At 34.6% G+C, this 22,069-nt stretch overlaps 2 protein-coding genes across 5 annotated transcripts in view; one reads left to right on the top strand and one right to left on the bottom strand.

Annotated features, from left to right (window-relative positions):
- Cog5 (component of oligomeric golgi complex 5) overlaps positions 1-8,022 on the bottom strand; it is a 342,572-nt gene extending 334,550 nt beyond the window's left edge. Inside the window, exons 1-2 of one of the 2 annotated variants that reach the window (XM_026395775.2) lie at positions 7,787-8,022; positions 1,088-1,227 (exon numbers count right to left, since the gene is read on the bottom strand). In XM_026395775.2, the coding sequence (XP_026251560.1) occupies positions 1,088-1,227; positions 7,787-7,880 (234 nt within the window). In that variant the 5' untranslated portion in view covers positions 7,881-8,022. The remainder of the gene's footprint in view (positions 1-1,087; positions 1,228-7,786) is intronic. The other variant, XM_026395774.2, reaches the window with a different exon arrangement.
- Positions 8,023-8,083: 61 nt separating this feature from the next.
- Positions 8,084-20,197, top strand: Dus4l (dihydrouridine synthase 4 like). 3 transcript variants are annotated; one of them, XM_026395784.2, is made up of 7 exons: positions 8,084-8,175; positions 9,639-9,775; positions 13,821-13,942; positions 16,323-16,440; positions 17,493-17,615; positions 18,406-18,632; positions 19,355-20,197. In XM_026395784.2, exons 2-7 carry the CDS (start codon positions 9,660-9,662, stop codon positions 19,600-19,602), a joined length of 954 nt encoding a protein of 317 aa, XP_026251569.1. In that variant the 5' UTR covers positions 8,084-8,175; positions 9,639-9,659; the 3' UTR covers positions 19,603-20,197. The 3 variants fall into 3 exon arrangements, with proteins under 3 accessions (XP_026251569.1, XP_026251568.1, XP_026251570.1); XM_026395783.2 differs by having other exon boundaries at positions 8,084-8,225; XM_026395785.2 differs by lacking the exon at positions 9,639-9,775.
- Positions 20,198-22,069: the final 1,872 nt, after the last annotated feature.

Here is a 22,069-nt window from a genome sequence, read left to right as displayed (position 1 = left end):
TGTCTTCTAAATATTTGTCAATAAATATTGAACTGTATATAATAAAAAAATTTTAAGTTAAAGGAATATTAGAAAGTCATACAAATCCTCTAACCTGCTATTTTATTTAAGAAACTAAGACACAAAAAGTTTAAGTAGACATGTCTCATGGTACATGGTCCATTTATTTGCATATTTTTTTCATTATCTAAAAAATTATTTATTAAGTCCCCATTCAAGCAAAATGCAATACCAGAAATATATAGTAAAACTACCCTATGAAAATTACAGAATTGGCCAGTACAATGGTGCACACTTGTAATCACAATGGCTCGGGAGGCTGAGGCAGAAGGATCGCAAGTTCAAAGCCAGCCTCATCAAAAGTGAGGCACTAACTAAGCAACTCAGTGAGACCCTGTCTCTAAATAAAATACAAAATAGGGCTGGGGATGTGATTCAATGGTCCAGCATCCCTGAGTTCAATCCCGGGTACTAAAAAAAAATTACAGAATTGTACAAGAGGAAGGAACCTACAAGATTATCTACTGCAATCTCCTCCTCTTAGTCATTCCAACCCATTTCATAGATTTAAAAGACAAACAAAAAAAAACTCAAAGATGATAAATGATATGAAATTCAGTTAACTACACATCAGACATTAAGACCCATCTCCTAACTGTTCCGGTTGTATTCTACCCACCACAATATTTATCATATTTATCAACTTTCTTTAATTTCAGTAAAGGTTTTTTTTTTTTTACCTTTGTGTTTACAAACACAACATAACATCCCAATTTTTCTCATTATTATCTTTCTAAAATTCCATTTTCTATTATTTTTAATCAAAGACATTCTAATTTTTTTTTGCTCATTATAGTCATTGCACATCAATTTAAGTGTTAACAGTAAGAATAAATAAAATGTTTTAGACAGGTATATATGGAAAACTCTGCAAAAAGCAAAAATGTAGTTTGAAAAATAAGTCACTGGTAAGATATGCATTTATTCATACAAACATGCACTTAAATTTAACAATAATGATTGTACAAAAAGGCTAAATTATCATATTAGGCTGAATAATCTGTATGATCCAATAGAACTGAATTACCTGTAGGTGTAGTTCTTTATCCAACTGACTGATCCCTTGGGCAAGTTTTGCTAGTTGTTCAGCAATTACAGCTTGATGAATAGATTGGGAAGTATAAGTCTTCACATCAAAATCTTCATTTAAAAAGTCACTATAACACTCTGGAGGAAAAAAATCAGGACAACTCTTTATATATCCTGTCCTAAAGCACAGTTATTAAACACAACAATTATAACTAACATATTCTGACATCTTCCTGTACACTGGGATCTGTAATAAATGCTTCCCTATAATAATGAGGAAAGAGTGGAGCAGGCAACAGTTGAAGAGCAGTGAGAATACTCAAGTCCACTACATGCCAGGCACTGATTTAAGTACTTAACATATACAAACTCATTCAATACTTGCGCTACTCTGTTGGAGCTATCCTTTTCCCCATTTCACAGATGAGGAACAAGCACAGACAGGGCCTGCAACTTATCCAACATTACTCTCTGCAATTTCAAACCAGGAAGTCTAAGTGCAGAGCTCAAGTTCTGAACCGCTCTGCTATACTGTTAAATGCTTACTTTTTTAATGAATCAAAAGGAAGGAAAACACTGAGTAAAATATTGAAACATAACTACCAACCATAGTCTTTTTTCCAAGAAAACAAGGTCATTGCCAGGGAGAACACAATAGGAAAATTGGCTATTTATATATAATATGTATGGCCTCAGATCTTTCTAGATCAGTGCATGAATACTGTTATAATAAAGTGAATCTTGAATTTTAAGAGAAATAGGCAAGGAAACTTATAAGTGTTACTGAAATTTAGGATTTCCAGGCAAAATAAGTAAATAGGTAAAAGAACTGATACTATGTGTTAAAAAGATAACTTTCGATAAAGAACCCACAAATTTGTGAGTGATTAAAAAATGGAGAAAATTAAGAGATAAAGGTAGCTATACAGAGCTAGGCATAGCAGCACATGCCTGTAATCCCAGCAACTTGGGAGGCTAAGGCAGGAGGATAGTGAGTTTGAAGCCAGTCTCAGCAACTTAGACTCCGTCTCAAAATGAAAAACAAAAAAGTCTTGTGGCTCAGTGGTTAAATACCCCTGAATTTAATTCCCAGTACCCCCCCAACCAAAAAAAAAATCATAAAAATGATCTCAGGGTAGATATATACCACAGCCTCCTAACTGTATGTGAGATAGAGATAGGGCTGCCTTGTCAGACATTATAAAGCAAAACAAACCAACAAGCAAAACAAAGTATTTAATAACACTTGGGCTGTTTACACCTACTGTAATGTATGATCCATGTTTACACCTACTATAATGTATGATCCATAAGGATAAGATCGTTGTATTGGGGCTGGGGATATGGTTCAAGCGGTAGCGCGCTCGCCTGGCATGCGTGCAGCCCGGGTTCAATCCTCAGCACCACATACAAACAAAGATGTTGTGTCTGCCAAAAACTAAAAAATAAATATTAAAAACTCTAAAAAAAAAAAAGAAAAAGATCGTTGTGTTGTTTCCTACTACATCCCCAAGCCCTAAAAAAATGGGACACATGGTCAGATGTGCAGCATTGGTTGAGTTAATTAATCTGTATATCAACTGAAAGTATTATTCTGCTAAAAGCAAAGACTGATATTCTTGACTACTCTCAAAATGAAGTGAAGTAAAAGAAGAATACTGCTATTTTGGCCTTAATTCTGAGAACCACATTTCCTTCCAATCTGCCCAGTGGTTCTCAGAATAATCCTGTCAGACAGACAAATTGGAAAAGGCCATTTCAAGCAAATGGAAGACCTAGCAACAGCAAGTACCATGGTATGTTTTAACAAATATGGAAAATACTAACTTTGGTATGTCTACATCATAGAATGTATCTGCTAGGCAGAAAGGGTAAAGAATGAGAGATGAAGATGGAAGGCAGTTTGAAAAGAGGCCTCTAAGATACCCAAAATAGGGCTGGGGCTGTGGCTCAAGCGGTAGCACGCTCGTCTGGCATGCGTGCGGCCCGGGTTTGATACTCAGCACCACATACCAACAAAGATGTTTTGTCTACCGATAACTAAAAAATTAAATAAATATTAAAAAAAGATACCCAAAATAGTCAAATTATATCCCATTAAAGGTTTTGAAGACAAGAAGGAGCACTGTCAGCTTTGTGTTCTAGAACAATAATCTTGGCAGTGGTATGGAGGATGACTAAAAAGGGATTAGTTACACAACAGTTTGCTATAATTGGCTCTTGTTGCCTTTTGGCAGCAAGCTATTACATTTTCAGGAATTCTGTAAGCCAGTTGACATCACATGTGCATATCTTAAAATTGACCAGGGGGAGGGTATTTACACTATGGAAATAGGCAGATACTATAAAATAAGGACCTTTTCTATTTTCCCAGAAAGCTGATTTACTACTGCAATAGATAACCGGTATGCCACCCATAAAGAAGAGCCACAAAGTACAGTAAAGTACAGTACTATGGTAATAGCCCAAGTGACATAAGGAAGGCATGAATGATAGTGTCACTAAGAATGTCAAGGAATTGATAAGAGTAACAAATAATCACATAAACACACTGTTTAGGACTTAGTGAAAAGTTGAAAATGGGCTATTAGATGCAGCAAATCAAGGATGATTTCCAAGTTTCTTGATTAAGTAACTGAAATAGGGAATTCAGTTTTGCATTAAGCTAGACCACTAGGTATTAAATATGCAAAGATGAACATAAACAAACACCAGCCGCCAAGGAATTCATAATCTACATAAGGAACACGCAGGCTTTACCTACCTACATATAATAAATGGAACCAGAATCTACCAGAGGAAAAAATTAGGAGACAGAAGTAGAAGAAAAAAAACTATTTCATTTTTTTGTATGTAGAATTTGTACTATTTGTTTATGTGTAGGTTTTCATATGTAGAACTGGTATTGCTTGTTCATTATCAAGACAAAATTCCAGTACACATTTGAAAATGTAGTTCTATAATTCAGAAGATGGCTAACAAAAAGAGTAGATAATTTATGAAAAAAACTTTGAATGCACAAAAATAAAAAATAAACAGGGAAATAGGAAAAATAGGCTTTAGAAGCGGCGGGGAGTGGGGAGGCACTAAAAATTCGGAGATGGATAAAGGAAATAATATAAATCAGAGACTAAAGAATGCTCAGGAAAAAAGGAAGAGAAACATGAAAGACTTGAAAGAAACATGAAAGATCAAAGACTTAGGAGTTAGACCAGAAACAATGCAACTGCTAGATGAAAACACAGGGTCAGGCTGGGGATGTGGCTCAAGTGGTAGCACACTCGCCTGGCATGCACGGGTCGCTGGGTTGGATCCTCAGCACCATATAAAAATAAAATAAAGATGTTATGTCCATCAAAAACTAAAGAAAAAATAAATATTAAAAAATTCTCTCTCTCTTTTCAAAAAAAAAAAAAAAAAAACAGGGTCAATCAATCCATTATAAAGTGGCAAGCACTGACTTCCTTAGCCAGATGCCTAAAGCTCAAGAAATAAAAACAAGAATCAACAAATAGAATGCCATCAAATTAAAAAGCTTATGCACAGCAAAGGAAATGATTAAGAAAAGAGAGCCTATGGAATGGGAAAAAATCTTTGCCAGCTACTCCTCTAACAGGGGATTATACCCAGAAGAGATAAAGAACTAAAAAAAAAAAAAAAAACTCAATTCCAGAAAACCAAATAACCCAATCAATAAATGGGCAAAAGAACTAAACAGAAATTCTCTCTCTCCCTCACTCTCTTTCTCTTGCTTTTTGTTTGTTTGGTTGGGTTTGTTGGTTTTTATTTTTTATTTATTTTTAATTTTTTGGTACCGGGACTTGAACCCAGATGCACTTTACCACTAAGCCATATCCCCAGGCCATTATTTTTATTTTTTACTTTTTTATTTTGAAACAGCATCTCACTAAGTTGCTCAGGGCCTTAGTTGCTGAGACTGGCCTCAAACTTGCAATTCTCCTGCCTAGCCTCCTGAGTTGATGGGATTACAGGCATGCACCACCATGCCCAGCCAGAAATTTCTCAAAAGAAACACAAATGGCCAACAATATATGAAAAAAAAAAAATGTTCAACATCTTTAGTAATCAAAGAAATGCAAACCAAAACTACAAAAAGATTTTATCTCACTCCATTCAGATCAAGAATGATCTGAATGGATTATGAACACAAAAGATCAAGAACACAAATCATAGTAAAAGCTGACAAAAATGTAGGGGGAAAGATACACTCATACATTGCTGGTGGGACTGCAAATTAGTACAACCACTTGAAAAGTAGTATGGACATTCCTCAAAAAAATCAGGAATGGAACTACCATATGACCCAGCTAACCCACTCCTTAATATTTATCCAAAAGAACTAAATTCAACATTCTACAGTGATATAGTCACTACAGTATTTATAGCAGCACCATTCACAATAGCCAAATTATAGAATCAGCCCAAATGCCTGTTGAAGAAAATGTGGAATATATACACAATCAAGTTTTACTCATCCATAAAAAAGAATGAAATCATAGCATTTGTCAGTAAATGGATGGAAACGGAGAACATCATGCTAAATGAAATAAGCCAGACTCAGAAAATCAAAGGTGGAATGTTTTCTCCGGTATGGGGAAACTAGAACAAAGTAAAGGAAAGACAGCTGTTGGGGGGCGGGGGTGTTCAGATATCATAAATATATAGGGAAAATCACTAGAAGAGAAAGAGGAAAACAAGAAGAAGGGAGAAATTATGGGAATAGGAAAGAAGGAATGAATATAACAAAATAATGTTATATGCATATCTAAATGTACCAAAGGGAATTTCACCTTTATGTATATGTAGAAAGTACCAATCAAAAATAAATAAAGTAATGAAAGGAAGATCATTTGAGTAGAAGAGTGAGAATAGGGAAGGAAGTGGGTGACCAGAGGGAGGAAAGAATGGGGATTAAAATCAAATTCCTTGCTTGTATGATTTTTTTTTCCAAAATGAACTCACTGCTATGTATAATTACAATGTCTGATTTAAAAAACAAAACATATGCAATCACTGGGGGGAAAAAAAAAAAACTAATCCTAGAAAGGTTTTTCTTGACACTATCTGACCAATCCCTAACCTCTAGTTATCATCCTCTGAACTAATGGTTTACTTTGTACACAGTTCTAATGCTACTATTACAACACTATTATAATACTTACTTTTAGAGCTCAAGAAGATTATGAACTTTCTAAACTTTTTTTTAGTTGTAGATGGATACAATACCTTTATTTTATTTGTTCATTTTTTTATGTGGTGCCTGGGATTGAATCCAGTGCCTCCTGCGTGCTAGGCAAGCCCTGGACCACTGAGCCACAACCCCGGCCCATTCTCCCCTACTAGATGGTGAGCTACTTGAGAATAAAAAAATAGAGACAGTCTCAAAAGAGTTCAAAACTTGGTTAAATTGAATTTCAATTAAAATACAAAGATGTATTACACAGGGAACCTAACCCAAAGGATTCAACACAGTCTAGTCCTGAAAATACCCTTAATTTTGACAAAAAAAAAAAAAGTATATAGATTGTCATGGAAAATCAATAAAAATACTCAACAGAAAAAAACAATTTAAAACTTTTAACCTTTTATAATACACTTACAGTAATGTTCAATTTTTAAAAAATCTTTCTGGGCCTACTGTATGTAAGATAGGGCTATTAACATTGTGGAGTTTAAAAAGGATTTTACGGAGGGCGTGGTGGTGCACACCGGGGACTTGAGAGATCTCAAGTCTCAGCGAAACAACATCTCAAAAAGTAACAAAGGGATGGGGGCTGAGTATATGTGCTCAGTGGATAAGGGCCCCTGGGTTCAATCCCCAATACCAAGAAAGAAAGAAAAAAAAAGAGGGTATAGGGGTTTACAATAGAGCAGAAGAGATTAAGGTAAGTATACAAATGATTTTAATACAAGGTAGAACGTTATATCCATTAGGGAAAACACTAAGAAACTTATGTTTACCCTCAGAAATCTGAACTTTATTCTGAATGATGAGACTCAGCACGTTAACTGGACTACAACTGAATGTGCTTTTCAACTACACTATATTAAACTCACTGGGGATAACTTCTCTTCAAAACTGACTACCAATAAATCTGACTGCTGTTTTCTGTACGAATAGATAACCCCTGCCTGAACTAAGAGTATAAACCCTCCTGCTTGTCTAATTGTGAATAACTGCCTCCTCAAAGAAACACAAGACTGCAAGAAGGGACACCTGTATAACCCAATAATTTAACGGAGGAGGTGTTTCCAACTCTACTTTAAAAAGAACTCCTTTCAATAAGTGTCTGTTATCTGTTCTAGGTCTTACACTTTTCATGGGCTAGAATGCTTCATCTTTTCGTCAAAAGTGCGGCAGCAGGCGGTACCGCGGCTGTCAAAGCGGGTCACTGGGTGTGAGGTCCTAGAACTTCAGGGAAGCCCAAACACAAGGGGGACGGAGTTGAGAAGAGGAGCAACTCAAAACCAGGAGTTCCTAGGACACCGGAAAGGAAGAGGGGGAATAAGTTGGCTTGGGCAGCACCCGGACGTCAGGGGGCCGGGCGGAGGGGAGTGGTCAAGTCGAGACCAGAAAACTTTGGGCAAAGCGAGGGTTGAGTCCACCACCTTGGCCCAGGCACCGAGCAGGATATTCCTTCCCTCCCCGCAGCCTGGCCAGTACTCGACTCCTTACCGTCCTGCAAAAGCTCCCGCACTGTCGCTGCAGCCGCTCCAGAACCCAGAGCCCCAAAGCCAGCCATAGTGGCGCCGCTGTCGCCACCTTCCATGTTGGCAGGTACCGGGTTGATGGCGTCAGTGAGAGGAGGCCCCGCCCAGGTTGACGCAGAATCCTGGCGCCGCCCGCCTTCACAGACCGCGGCTGTGGCCCGCCTGGTAATCCCAACGCGTCTGACAGACCCTGGCTGGGAGTGGTGTGGGAACCAGAGCCCTCGTGCGCTGAGGACCCGGTGCTCGGCCACGCAGTCTAGGAAGCCGGGTCCGCCCCGGGCTTATTCGCTGTCTCGCTTTGCAGTTCGGAGCCTCGCCCCAGTGGCTGGAGTTGTTCCTCAGACTGAGGAGAAGGTGGGCGCCGGAACGTGACCGTGGCGCATATTTTAGAAAGAAAAGATAAAGCAAGTATTAAACCTAAGAACCCGGGCCTTGCGACGCAGGGCAAGAGACAATAGTGGAGGTTTCTGGGAGCTTCGCTGGCACTGCACCCTCTAGGCAGGCGGGTGTTAGTAACTGCCCCACGCCTTGATTGGCAATCCAGGGATAAAAACAGGCGGGAAAAGCTTGGGAACGAAAGTTGCTAAAGGGTGTTCTAAATTATTTTGTGAATCTAAACTCATTTAATACTCGTAACCACTCAGGTGAGCTAGTCTCACGCTACTGCTCATTATCCTTTGACTTGACTTTATCTCAGAGGGTTTTCCTTAATATAATTTTATCTCAATTATACGAATGGGGTCAGTGTTCTGAGTGAAGGTCACATGAATTGCCTGGGACAGTGTGCTCAGTTTCAAATTATGTTTCATTATCCATAAAAAACCAAACTAGTGTTTTGGCATGTCCCAAACTGCACTCTTTTTTTTTTTTTTTTTTTTTGCCTTATGATTCACATAAAGAATAAAAATTCCAGGTTATGTTTTGACGTGCTATTTAGAGTTGTTCTTATAATGGCATTTAATTTTCCTGAATAAAACAGGATATTTCAGAGTACCAGTACCAGACATACACAGTATTTTGTAGGAAATTATTCAAATCAAATACCTTGATTTATCAATGCCAAAGAAAATAAAACGGAAAAAAAAATAATAAAAGTAATATGGTATACTAGAAAAAATCTTGTAGTTTTTCTATCTTGTTTTTCTACAACTATCTCATGTAGTTTTCAACTTTGATTTATCTTAGAAGTAGAATTCTGGGGTATTCCTTTTTTATTATTTATCTTATTTTTTATTCCTTTTAGATATACATGACAGTAGAATGTATTTTGACATATTATACATAATGGAATATAACTTTCTACTTCTAAGGATCTCATCCTTGCGGTTGAACATGATGTGGAGTTATGCGGTTCCTTTATTCATATGTGAATTTAGGAAAGTTGTTAGGAATCATTCTACTTTCTTTCCGATTCCCATTCCCCCTCCCTTTCCTTCATTCCCCTCTGTCTTATCCAATGAACTTGTTTCCCTGCCACCACCACGTTATTGTGTGTTAGCCTCTGCATATCAGAGAGAAGGTTCAACCTTTGATTTTGGGAGATTGGCTTATTTCATTTAGCATGGTCATCTTCAGTTCCATCCATTTACCAACAAATGCCATAATTTCATTCTTCTTTATGGATGAGTAATATCCCATTGTGTGTGTGTGTGAGTGTGAAAGAGAGAGAGTCTATTTAATAATATGAAAAGAGCTAAAACAAATTCTGATCCCACAAACCTGATGAAAAATAAATATCATTGGCAATTGAAATTTAGAATGATGAGAATTCACCTAGAGAAAGGATATTCCGAGTGCAAATGGATTATCTTTTTCAGATTTGAAATAAATCTATATTCATGAAGTGTGACTCCATACAAACTACAAAATGTCAAGAAGGAAAAAAAGATCCAATAGAAATGTTTCATTCTGGGCAGCTGGTGAAAATCTGTGCCCCAATGGTTCGATATTCAAAGTAAGTGTTGTTAAATGTTAATGAACTGAGGCATAATTTCCCTTTTACGTTCTGCCTTTTTTAAGTACTGTAAGACCACTACATGGACTCTTCAATTCCTAGTTTTGGAATCATGATCTAGAAATGACTCCTGGTGCCTAGTATATGTGTGTGTGCGTGTGCCTGAGTAAATCATCTCTGCAAGTGTCACATTTTATGTTTTTATAAATGGTGGCATTTATAACTCCCATCTGTAAGGTATAGTAGATATTAAATGGATATAAACATTTATGCACAGATTTCTGTTTGACTATGTGTCTTGAGACAAATGTATAAGAATGTAATTGCTGGATCATAAGATGTTTAGTTTTTGAAAAAACTGCCAAACTTTTCTAGAGTAGCAATACTATTTGACCCTTCTACCTAGCACCATATGAGAAATCCAGTTTCTCATTCTGACCTACTTTTGATAATGGCAGTGTTTTGGTTTTTTGTTCTTAACTGTTTTAATGGTATATAGTGATATCTCATTGTGTTTCTAATTTCTTCATGTCCTATATGTGATGTTAAACTTCTTTTCATGTGCTTATTTGGCAACTGTATAGTTTTGAGGAAATGTTTCTTAATGCTTTTTGCCCATATCCTAATATTGCTCTTTCACTCTTGTGGTTTTTTAAATTATTATAAAATACATATAATATTTATCTTTTTATAATTTTTATGTGTAAAGTTCAGCACTGTTAATTATGTTCCATATCATGCATCTGATCTCTGAAACTCTCTATTCTTAAAAAACCCTTAAGCAATAACTCCATTCCTCTCCCCACCTAAACCCTGGCAACCATTATTCTGTTTCTCTACTTTTTCTTATGATTCTACTTATCTGAAGTACTGTAGGTGGAATCATATAGTGGTTGAGACTAGTTTTTTTACTTAGCATATTTTCAATGTCCATTCATATTGTAACATATACCAGATTTTTCCTTTCTTTTTTTTTTCAAGGCGGGGGGGGGGGGCAGGATACCAGGGATTGAATTCTGGGACACTCGACCACTGAGCCACATCCCCAGACCTATTTTGTAGTTTATTTAGAAACAGGGTCTCACTGAGTTGTTTAGCATCTCGATTTTGCTGAGGCTGGGTTTGAATTTAATATCCTCCTGCCTCAGCCTCTAGAGCTGCTGGGATTACAGGCATGAGTCACCATGCCCAGCTCCTTCTGTCCATTGTACATGAATGCTACATTTTCTTTGTCCATTCATTGATCGATAAAATATTGCTTCCATATTTTAGCTATTGCAAATAATGCTGTTATGAACATGGATGCACAAATATCTCAATTCTTTTTGACTATATATTCAGAAGTGGAATTGCTGGATCACATGGTAATTGTGTTATGCTTTTTGAGGAACCTTCATACTATTTTCCATAGAAGCCATACCATGTTACCTTTTCACCAGCATTACACAAGAGTCCTTAATTTCTTCACACCATTGCCAACTCATCATTTTCTGGAATTTTCAAAACTTATCCTATCCCATCCTACTGGGTGTAAAGTGGATCTCATCGTAATTTTGATTTTCATTTCCATAATGGTTAGTGACATGAGCATCTTTTCTTATTGGCCAATTGTATATCTTCATTGTAGAAATATCTACTCAACATTTTGCCCATTTTTGAATAGGGTTTTTTTTAATATTTATTTTTTAGGTGTAGATGGACACAACACAATGCCTTTATTTTTATGTGGTGCTGAGGATGGAACCCAGGCCCTGCCCATGCTAGGCGAGCACTCCACCGCTGAGCCACTATCCCAACCCCGGATTTATATTTTTGTATACTATTAAGTGTTAAGATGTCTTGATATGACTTCTTTGTCAACTATGTGGCTTGCAAATATTTTCTCAGATTATATAGTTTATTCTCTTTACAGGGTGTTTTGCAAAGCAAAAGTTTTTTATTATGATGAAGTCCATTTTATCAGTTTTTCCTTGTATAAATTTTGCTTTTGGTGTCAAGTGTAAGATATCTTTGTGTAGCTCCAGATTCTGAAGATTTTCTCCAAAGTTTTTTCCTAAAAGTTTTTTATAATTTTATGCTTTACTTAAGATCATGATTCAATTATATTGATTTTAATGTAAGTTTGAGAGTTAGATAGTTCTTTTTTTTTCCTAGAAATGTCCAATTACTCTAGCCCTATTTGTTGAGAAGTCTATTTTTACTCGATTGAATTACTTCTGCTACTTCACTAAAAAAAAAAAAAAAATCAGTGTTTTGTATTTTGTTTCATTGATTTATGTGTCTATCCCTTCACCATTTCCACAGTATGTGGATTATTTATTGTAGCTATATAATAAGTTTTGGAATCAAGGGACTGATAACCTCCTGATTCTAGTTGCTTTGTTTTCCACTTAATTTTAGAATGATCTTTGTGTATTTACTACAAAAAAAAAAAAATCTTGTGGAATTTCCATAAGAATTGGATGAAACCTACATATCAATTTGGGGAGAATTGACATCCTATCTATGTTGAATCTCACAATCCATAAATACGATGTTTCTCTTCATTGATACAGATTTTCTCTGATTTCTTTCATCAGCATTGTGTGGTTTTCAGCATACAAGTTCTGTACATCTTTTGGAAAACTTAGCATCAGTTTTGTTGTTGTTGTTGTTTATGGTATTATTTTATTTTTAGTTTTGGTGTCCATGTGGTCATTACTAGTAGTATATAGAAATACAATTAATTTTTGTATGTTGATCTTATATCCTACAAAGTTCTTGAGCCCTCTTCCTAATTCTGAGAGTTTGTTTTGTTTGCTATTTGTAAATTCCTTGGGATTATATAAACAACCGTGTCATCTACAAACAGATTTAGTTTCTTCATTTTGGTCAGTGCCTTTCATTTCTTTCCCATGCCTTACTTATTGCACTGATCTAGAAGTTCCATCTATATGTTGAATGTGAGTGATGAGAGCAGACATCCATTCCTTTTTCCTATTTAGGAGGAAAGTGTTCTGTCGAATTTTTTGTGAATATTCTTTTTCAAGTTAAGGAGTTTCCCTCTATTTCTGTTTTTCTGGGAATTTTTTTTTATCACGAATGAGTGTATCTTGTCAAATGCTTTTTCTGCTAAACTCATAATTATTTTTTTTCTTTAGCATATTAATATGATAGTTCATACTGATGGATTTTGAATATTTAACCTTCTCTAGCAGGCAAAGGTGGGGAGAAGGGCACCATCTCCTTGCTGTCAGTAGTAAGTCTAGGTTCTTGGCATCCTTGTTGCTGTAGGAAGGCATGAGAGTTCCAATTCCTTTTGGTGGGGGTGGCCTCATAACTACTGGGCAATACTAAAAGTCCTGGCTTTCCACATGGTCTCTGACAACACACCCAAGGAAGAGAGTGCCTTATTACTGCTGAGTAAACATGGAAGTCTGTGCTCCTCATGTGGTCTACACTACTACCACTAAAATTGGGGCCCTCACAGGTCAATAGGGATGAAAGTCTCAGATCCCTACCAGGTCCTCTTGAACACCACCACTGTGGGATGTTGGAGCACCTTGTTACAACATTGGAGGGGGGTAGAAGTCCCCGCTTGACCTTTTCTAGTGGAGGTGAGGCCATAGCTTTTTTCTGTAATGTTTGACTGAATTTGAACCATTACCATAAAAAAGTTTTGTGTCATGCTTGGCTTCCCCTTTCCTGGTATTTTAACTAGACGGACTTTCGTAGGCTATTCAGCACCCACTGGTGATTCCAGATCAGCTTCTTCAGTCCCAAGGCTGGGGTATTTGAGTTTATAAAATTGAAGGAGCTTACACCTCTTATTTTAACCTGGCAGCCTCTTTTAACTTTTCAGAATTTCCTGTGTTTATTTTACATATAATATAAAGGGTTTTTAGTTATATTTAGTAGGAAGAATAGGAAAAAATACAGCTACTCTGTCTTCTCATGGACAGAACTCTCCCTAATAAATATTTAATAATCAAGTAAATTAAACTTATAAATAGATATGATTATTGGTGTTTTCTAAATGCATAATTTAAGTTTTATATGCTCACAGGTTGGCTTTTAGAACACTAGTAAGAAAATACTGTTGTGATCTGTGTTATACACCAATGATAGTTGCTGCTGATTTTGTCAGATCTATAAAAGCCAGAGACAGTGAATTTACCACAAACCAAGGTATGTGAAACCCATAGTTTGTTTACTTTGTAAAACTTACCAAAAAAAATTTTGTTTGTAACTCAGCTACTTATCTAATCAGACACAACATATCTTAGTTTATATGATAAAATCCTTTCTTTTTTTTTTTGTTGTTGTTGTTGTATTTGGACACAATACCTTTATTTTACTTATTTTTATGTGGTGCTGAGGATCGAACCTAGGACCTGGCACATGCTAGGCACGTGCTCTACCACTAAGCCACAATCCCAGCCCCAAAATCCTTTCATTTTTAAATGGCTTTAGTATTTTACATATAATACAGAGAGCTTTATAGGTTATTGGTGATCTACCAAAATATATGGTCATCCTTTCTTCAGGTGTCCAGCCTCTCCCCTGGACTATCAGAATCGGTCTCCGTCTTACAGTCTATAGTGTTGTACCATTCCAAACTATCTCCATACTGCTCAAAGTGACCTATCTAAAGTGTCAATTTGACAGTATGAACAACAGTAAGATCTTGTCTCAAAAAAAAAAAAGGTAATGAAAGTTTTTAGGCTTCACCCCAATCCTACTGAATCAAAAACTATGGGTCCTGCAATCTGTTTTGAAAAGTGTTCAAATAATTCTGAACTTGCCAAAGTTTAAGAATCCTTGACTTAAAGACTAAAATTTCTGCACCTGAGGATAAGATGCCAAGTCCTTCATGACCTACTAGCCTGTGAATAAATCTTCTGCAGCCTTAACTTCCATTAGTTTCTTCCCATAGCCCACAACTTTATTCTTCAAAAATACTACATTAGGGTTGGGGTTGTAACTCACTGGTAGAGCACTTGTGTAATATGTATGAGGCACTGGGTTCAATCATCAGCATCACATAAAAAAATAAAAAAATTTAAGTTATTGTGTCCATCTACAAGTAAAAATATTTTTTAAAAAAAACACTACATTATTTTATGTGTCTGAATATACCTTGTTCTCTCACACTTCCCTACCTAGAATATTGCACCTGTAATGTTAGTGACTTGGGAGCCTAAGGCAAATTACAGTTCATGATTCTTAATTCAGTATTCAAAGTTTGTAGCCAGGGAACCTTTCCTAATCATTCTCCACTTGTGCCCTATCTCCTTTTATTGCACTTAATCCTACTTTTTATAATATCTTCATTAATTGTGCTACTCTTTCCCACTAGATGATGGGTTCTTTGAGGGCTCAAGCTATAAACATAGCTTGATGTTTGTCCTCAAGAACTAACACAATGTGAAATCTGCCCAATAAATGGTTGTTAAGTTGAAATTCTATAACAAAGTAGAAAAGGGAACAGCACCCTATGCCCACATGAATAAAAAAGCAAATTCTACCCCATCATAATCACAAGTCAGTGGATTGCCCTAGAGATCTTGAATCAGTACAACTATGGCGATGTCCAGAAATTTTTATAAACACCCATTGAATCTTATATTGGTAGTCCTCAGAAAAATTTAGATCTATTCAGAGTTTATCATGTTCTTTAAAACCTAGGAAAGCTATGATATCTTTAGCTACATTAAAATTTAAACTTTTATATATAAATATACAAATAGAGATAAAGAACTAGAAAAATAAAAACACTCTGATTAATAGTAAAACTAATTTATTTTTTAAATTACAAATGATAGTAAAAAAGGAATAACTAATAGAATTACACAGAAAAATTTACAAACATGAAAAGAGCTCACAAAGATATACAAATGTTAAGATATGCACTGTAGGATAAGTTGTGAAGAAAGAACCATATTGCTATGTATCAGTACTGATAAACTCTTGCAAGATAATTTTGTAATATCTGTCAATGTTAAATGCCTATTCAGCAGTTATACATCTAGTAATTTATCCATTCTATGAATATTTTAACAAAAAACATAAATGCAAAACTATCCCTATTGTAGCTGTATTTGCAAGAGCCACAAATAAGAAGCAATCTAAATTGTGTATGGTTTATCTGTACAGTGGAATATTAGAGAAATTACATCTGAGTACATATCACAGATCAAGAAAAGTAGAGTGGTAGGCATAGCAACGTATGTGGAATTGTTCACATTAATTTGTTTACATATAAAAGGTTTACATATAAAATTGCTGAGATATAATAAACTAACTCCCATATTTAGGAAGTGGGTCTTTTCGTCAAAAAGTACTGGAATACTTTTAATTTCATCTAATTTTGTGCTGTTTGAATATTTGTGTAAATTTATTTCAATTTTAAATAAATCTTTTTGAATATTACCTTATTTGAATAGATGTTCCTTGTGCTAAAAATATTTATTGCTATTTTATCCTGTACAAACATTAGAGTTTCCTGTGTGTGTGTGTGTGTGGTTTTTTCCTATGGGTTTTAATGTTGAGCTATTCATTTTATCAGGTGATTGCCCATTGATTGTTCAGTTTGCTGCCAATGATGCAAGACTTTTATCTGATGCTGCTCGCATAGTCTGTCCTTATGCGAATGGAATAGACATTAACTGTGGTTGCCCTCAGAGGTAAAGCTCAAAGAAGTTGGAAGAGTTTTCAAAAAGATTAGAAAAAACTTTATGAACATGGTAAAATTTCTTTCTAGTTTTCCAAAAATTAAAAAGTAAGAACATAGAATTAAACTACCAGGATTCTACAAAAGAAGGAAGGAAAAAATATTTAGAAACATAAATTCAAAGATCTATCTGATGACCGAAATGATGTGTAGACCTTTGAAAAGTATTTTGTCTCCCCTTATCAATAACATTTTTGTGTAGATCTGCTTGAACCTTATCCAAAATTATATGAGAAATGTAGCGACTACAATAATCCCTAAAATGTATTTTACTATCATGTGATATATATTCTTGCTCTAAAAAGTGTTTCTATGATTTGATAGAAACTGCCTATTTTCTTCTTATTTTCCTTAAAAAAATACCTTATTATAATCATTCTTTTCTTTTTTTTTTTTCCTTTCTCATGCCAGAGTTATTTGGTTGGGTTTAAGTAACTGGATTTGAGTAAGCTGTACTTAACTTGCCAACAGTATACTAGCTTATCTGTCAATTCAAAATGCATCCAAAGAATTAAATCAAGTTTTTAAGTGCATCATAATCCAAACCAGATTAGATGTATTGTATACTCATTAGAAGAGTTAAAGAAGCTATTTAGTGCTGTAAGCCAAAAATTTTGAAACTTAATAAAACCTCTTGTTATGTACAATAAGCATCAAATTTGGAATTTAAAATATCTGAAGTAATCGCAGTTAATTACAAATATTTTAATCTGTTTTGGTTGAACTAATTCTAATTTAGTATTCTGATTTGCCAACGGAAACTATTTCCCTGGAGTTGTTTGGTTTGGTTTTGATCTGGTAACATGTTTTCCGTATCATTGTCTTTTTTTTTTCCCATAGGTTGTTTTCCTAATCTTATTGATCTATGAGTTTTTAAAATCTGATTCATTCCAGATCACTAAATAAAGAAATATACAAATACATTTACATTTCAGTGCTTTTTAAATTTTTATCTTCTCTTCCACCTGTTTGTAATTCATTTGTTATTGTGTTTGTTTTACGAAGGTGGGCAATGGCAGAAGGTTATGGAGCTTGCTTAATAAATAAGCCAGAGCTTGTTCGAGATATGGTGAAGCAAGTAAGAAATCAAGTGGAAAACCCCAAATTTTCAGTTTCTATTAAAATAAGGTAAAGTCAATATTTTAGTCTGTTGACAAAATAATCTAATGATTAAGAATTAAAAGAATATTTCTTTTGTTTGGTGATTTGGGAATATCTGTCCTAAATAAATTGGTAGTTGGTTTATGGAATTTTTGAAACAATACATTTAGTAAACAAATATATACCCTTCTGTTTATAATCCTGAACACCTTTTTTTTTTAACAAAAATTAAACCACCCTTTATTAAAAGATTTCACCATTCCCTCAACTTTTTCCAAGTTCTCTTTAATTAACACTAAAGAAATATTCCTAGCACCAAGAATAAAAATGAAAAGATATTTGCACTAAAATATTACAATAAAAATAAACTATAGTAATGTGTTTTTGGTGAAAAGTTGAAAACATATTTAACAGATAAAGTAGTATGTTCTTCCACTTGGGGATTAGGGCAATCATATCAAATCTTGACCCATTATGTTCCACAGTCCTAAATAAAATTGAAAACTTTGGACTTAGTGGGTTAACGTAGCATCTTTCACTTTATCTATCTTAGTATTTTGATGACTCTTTCATTATCAAAGCCAAAAGGGAGAAGCAATAGGTAAGATAAAACTCATTTGTTGTCCTGTTGTTGCCAATGGCAAAGTAAATAAATTTGAGGTCTTGGCTGGGAATAATCCCTGAAAAGATCCTTCCTGATAGTGGCATGACATTATAACATAACTAAACAATGTAGTATATAAAATACCATTTTTAGTGAATTTTAGTATTAAGATTTGTTTGATATGAACAGATAGGTATAATTTTGAAATTGTAGGATCCATGATGACCTTACCAGAACCGTAGATCTTTGTCGAAAGGCTGAAGCAACTGGAGTTTCCTGGATTACAGTCCATGGAAGAACTGTTGAAGAAAGACACCAGCCAGTCCACTATGATGCCATTAAAATAATAAAGGAAAATATGTCTATACCTGTAATTGCTAATGGAGATATCAGGAGTTTAAAAGAGGCTGAAAATGTGTGGCAGATTACTGGGACAGATGGTAAGAAAAAAGTGCTTTGTTTATCTTTTAATTAGGAAAAAAAAGGATAAGGTAGTAATGTTAATTTGATTTTCATTATTTTCTTTTAATATTGGGCTACATTTTCCCATCATACTGAGTTAAGCTAAGCAGTCTATTAAAATGCTATTTATTCTCCTGCTTAGAAACTATATTATTTTAATGGGGATAAATTAAGTTACTTGTCTTCCACCATCATATCTAGTGACTAATTAGGAATTTTCCCAATAACCTATTAGTAAAAAAAAAAAAAAAGCATCTGGAATAGAATGGAGTTAATAAACTCAGGAGTAATCAGAGAAGCCAAAGGAACCCTATGTGGTTTCATTATCCTTTAAATTATTGTATACCAAGCGAAGCACTGTAATAATTTACCATAGGGGAGAATGCAGATAAACTTTAACTGAAAACCTTCTGATTTATGACACTGTGGGTTTACCCTAAAGAAAAACTAAAAACTAATTTTGTAATGTAGAAGCCTTAAAAAATGAAGAACTTAAATACATTTAATTTCATTCATTTTCAAAAGGTACTAAAATAAAATATTTTAAATTATTGAATTAAACAGACTAATGTAAATAGAGCATTGTGAAAATCTTTAGTCATAACTTGTTTTTTAATATTCTACATTTGTTTCATTGAGTTTGAACTAATAATCATGGGCACTTAAGGTATGGACAAACATGGTCTGCTTTAATTTGTAGGTGTGATGGTTGCAAGAGGACTCTTAGCAAACCCAGCCATGTTTGCTGGATATGAGGAAACCCCATTGAAATGCATCTGGGACTGGGTTGACATCGCTCTTGAACTTGGAACTCCTTACATGTGTTTCCATCAACATTTAATGTACATGATGGAAAAGATAACTTCAAAGCAGGAAAGAAGAGTATTTAATGCACTGTCAAGCGCATCAGCAGTCTTAGATTACCTTACAGAGCATTATGGCATTTGACTGGACTTCCTAAATTATATTAATATATACTCTGTTTTATACTTTATAAAATATAAGGTTGCATCTTTGTTTTTACTTTAAATCAGTGGCTCTAGGTCCAAACGCAGACAAACTGTTCAGAATCTTGTTATGGTTGGGGGAGGAGGGTTTCTCTAAAGGAAATGTTTTTAACATTTTTAAATAAAAACTTTTTATTTTAATACTAACAAGGTATGACATATAATATCTGTACCTTAACAAGAAGTACATTTTTGATAAAAGTAAGTGCAGAGTTCTGGTAGAATAAAAGCTAAAATCATATAAAATGAACAAGAAACTCTTAAATAGAATTATTCTCAGGACTTAACATTAAAATTTAAAATTGGAATGTCAAACTGGTACACTTTCTAGTTGAATTTTACACCTCAAGATATTTGTTTTAAATTGTACGTAACAAAAAATTATTAGATATGTTATCTGGAATTTAGAACTAAGATTGCATGGAATTCTAATTTTTTATTTTTAGTTATACATGACAGTAGAATGTATTTTGATATACATATGTGGCATACAACTTCTGTTCTTCTGGTTGTATATGATATGGAATTAAATTGATCGTGAAGTCAGATGTGAACTTTGGAAGGTAATGTCCAATTCATTCTACTAGCTTTCCTTTTCTCATTCCCCCTCCCTTCATTTCCCTTTGTCTAATCCAAAGTACTTTTATTCTTCCCTTCTTCCCCCCCACCTCATTGTTAGTTAGCATCCACATATCAGAACATTCGACCTTTGGGTTTTTTTGAGATTCTCTTATTTCACTTGGCATAATAGTCTCCAATTCTATCCATTTACTGGCAAATGTCATAATTTCATTTCTCTTTCTGGCTGAGTAATATTCCATCATGTATATATACCACATTTTCTTTAATCCATTCATCTGTTGAAAGGCACCTAAGCTGGTTCCGTAGCTTAGCTATTGTGAATTGAGCTTCTATAAACATTGATGTGGCAGCTTCACTGTAATATGCTGATTTTAATTCTTTTGGGATTTATACTGAGAAGTGGGATAGCTGGGTCAAATGGTGGTTCCATTCCAAGTTTTCTGAGGAAATCTCCATACTGCTTTCCAGATTGGTTGCACCAATTTTCAGTCCTACCAGCAATATGTGAGTGTACCTTTTTCCCTACATCCTTGCCAACATTTTTTGTTACTTGTATTCTTGATAATTGCCATTCTGATTGAAGTGAGATGAAATCTCAGTGTAGTTTTAATTTGTAATTCTCTAATTGCTAGAGAGGTTGAACATTATTTCATATATTTGTTGACTGATCGTATTTTTTGTTCTGTGAAGTGCCTGTTCAGTTCCTTTGCCTAGATTTCATGGAATTCTTTAATATTAGACTTTGTGCATTTTAAGCCTTCTAGATCCTTAGAAGATTGCAAATTCGATAAACACTCCTGAATCTAAAAAGATTAAAAGTAATTGTGTCCCCTCACATCTTAACTATAAAAAAAAATTCGTAGCTAATGATTACATATCTCCAAATAGTATTTATCCAGAGAAATGATATATTTCTCTACTATTCAGTAGAGAATAGTAGCTAGATTTTAATTTAAAAACAACTTTTCATATTTTGTTATTAGTGACATTATTTTTATGCCTCTCTGTAATTGATAATTGTAATTTAAATTCCCATGGTTTGAGAGTGTTACTAATAGATTTTGTTATTGGTTAATGTGAGTACAGAAGTATTTCAGTGAAAATAATTTATACCTCAAATATTCTTTATGACCAACACAAAAAATTAAGGAGTTCTCTAAACCTGTTTATTCATTAATTCGAGTTTGGGAATATTAAATGAATCAATTTGAACATGAACACTAAACTGCCACATTTTTTCTTCTATGCTTTCACTTCTCAGTTACTGAAATTTTAATAGAATAGAAATAATATATTAGCAAACAGGGACATATATATCATTTTGATGTCGGTAAATTAACTTTGGAGTGAATTACACTAACTTAAGCACAGCAGCACCACTAGAGTTAAGATGCACAGCATAGGGAAGGTACCAGTGTTCCAAGAGTCAGGTATTGGGTTAAAAATAACTTCCTTATGGTTAATTTGTGTTCAAAGTCCTTCCCCACACACACACTTCTTCCTGTTTATATATGGTCAAGTCTATATGTAATTAAGAAGAAGCACCGACTTAAATGTGTTGTACATTGTGTAATTATTCTCAACATTTGTTTAATGGTCCCAAAATAACTGTCTCTGAGAAGTGATACTTTATTTACATTCCTGATACGTTGTCAATACAGGGAAAAAAATCTTAAAACCTGGGAAATGTATAGTGAATAAATACGGCCACCTTTTCTGGGTCCCCAAAGAACACCTCAAAGGGTATTGCCTTTTCCTAGACCATGGAAAAGAACTGGGAAAACGGACAGAATATGTTGTAATGCTACAGATTCTCCTGTGGTTTC

The sequence above is a fragment of the Urocitellus parryii genome, chromosome 3 (genome assembly GCF_045843805.1).
Source record: "Urocitellus parryii isolate mUroPar1 chromosome 3, mUroPar1.hap1, whole genome shotgun sequence".
Taxonomy (NCBI): Eukaryota; Metazoa; Chordata; class Mammalia; order Rodentia; family Sciuridae; genus Urocitellus; species Urocitellus parryii.
The sequence above is the reverse complement of the archived record's forward strand: the minus strand, read 5'-3'. Positions and strand labels throughout refer to the sequence as shown.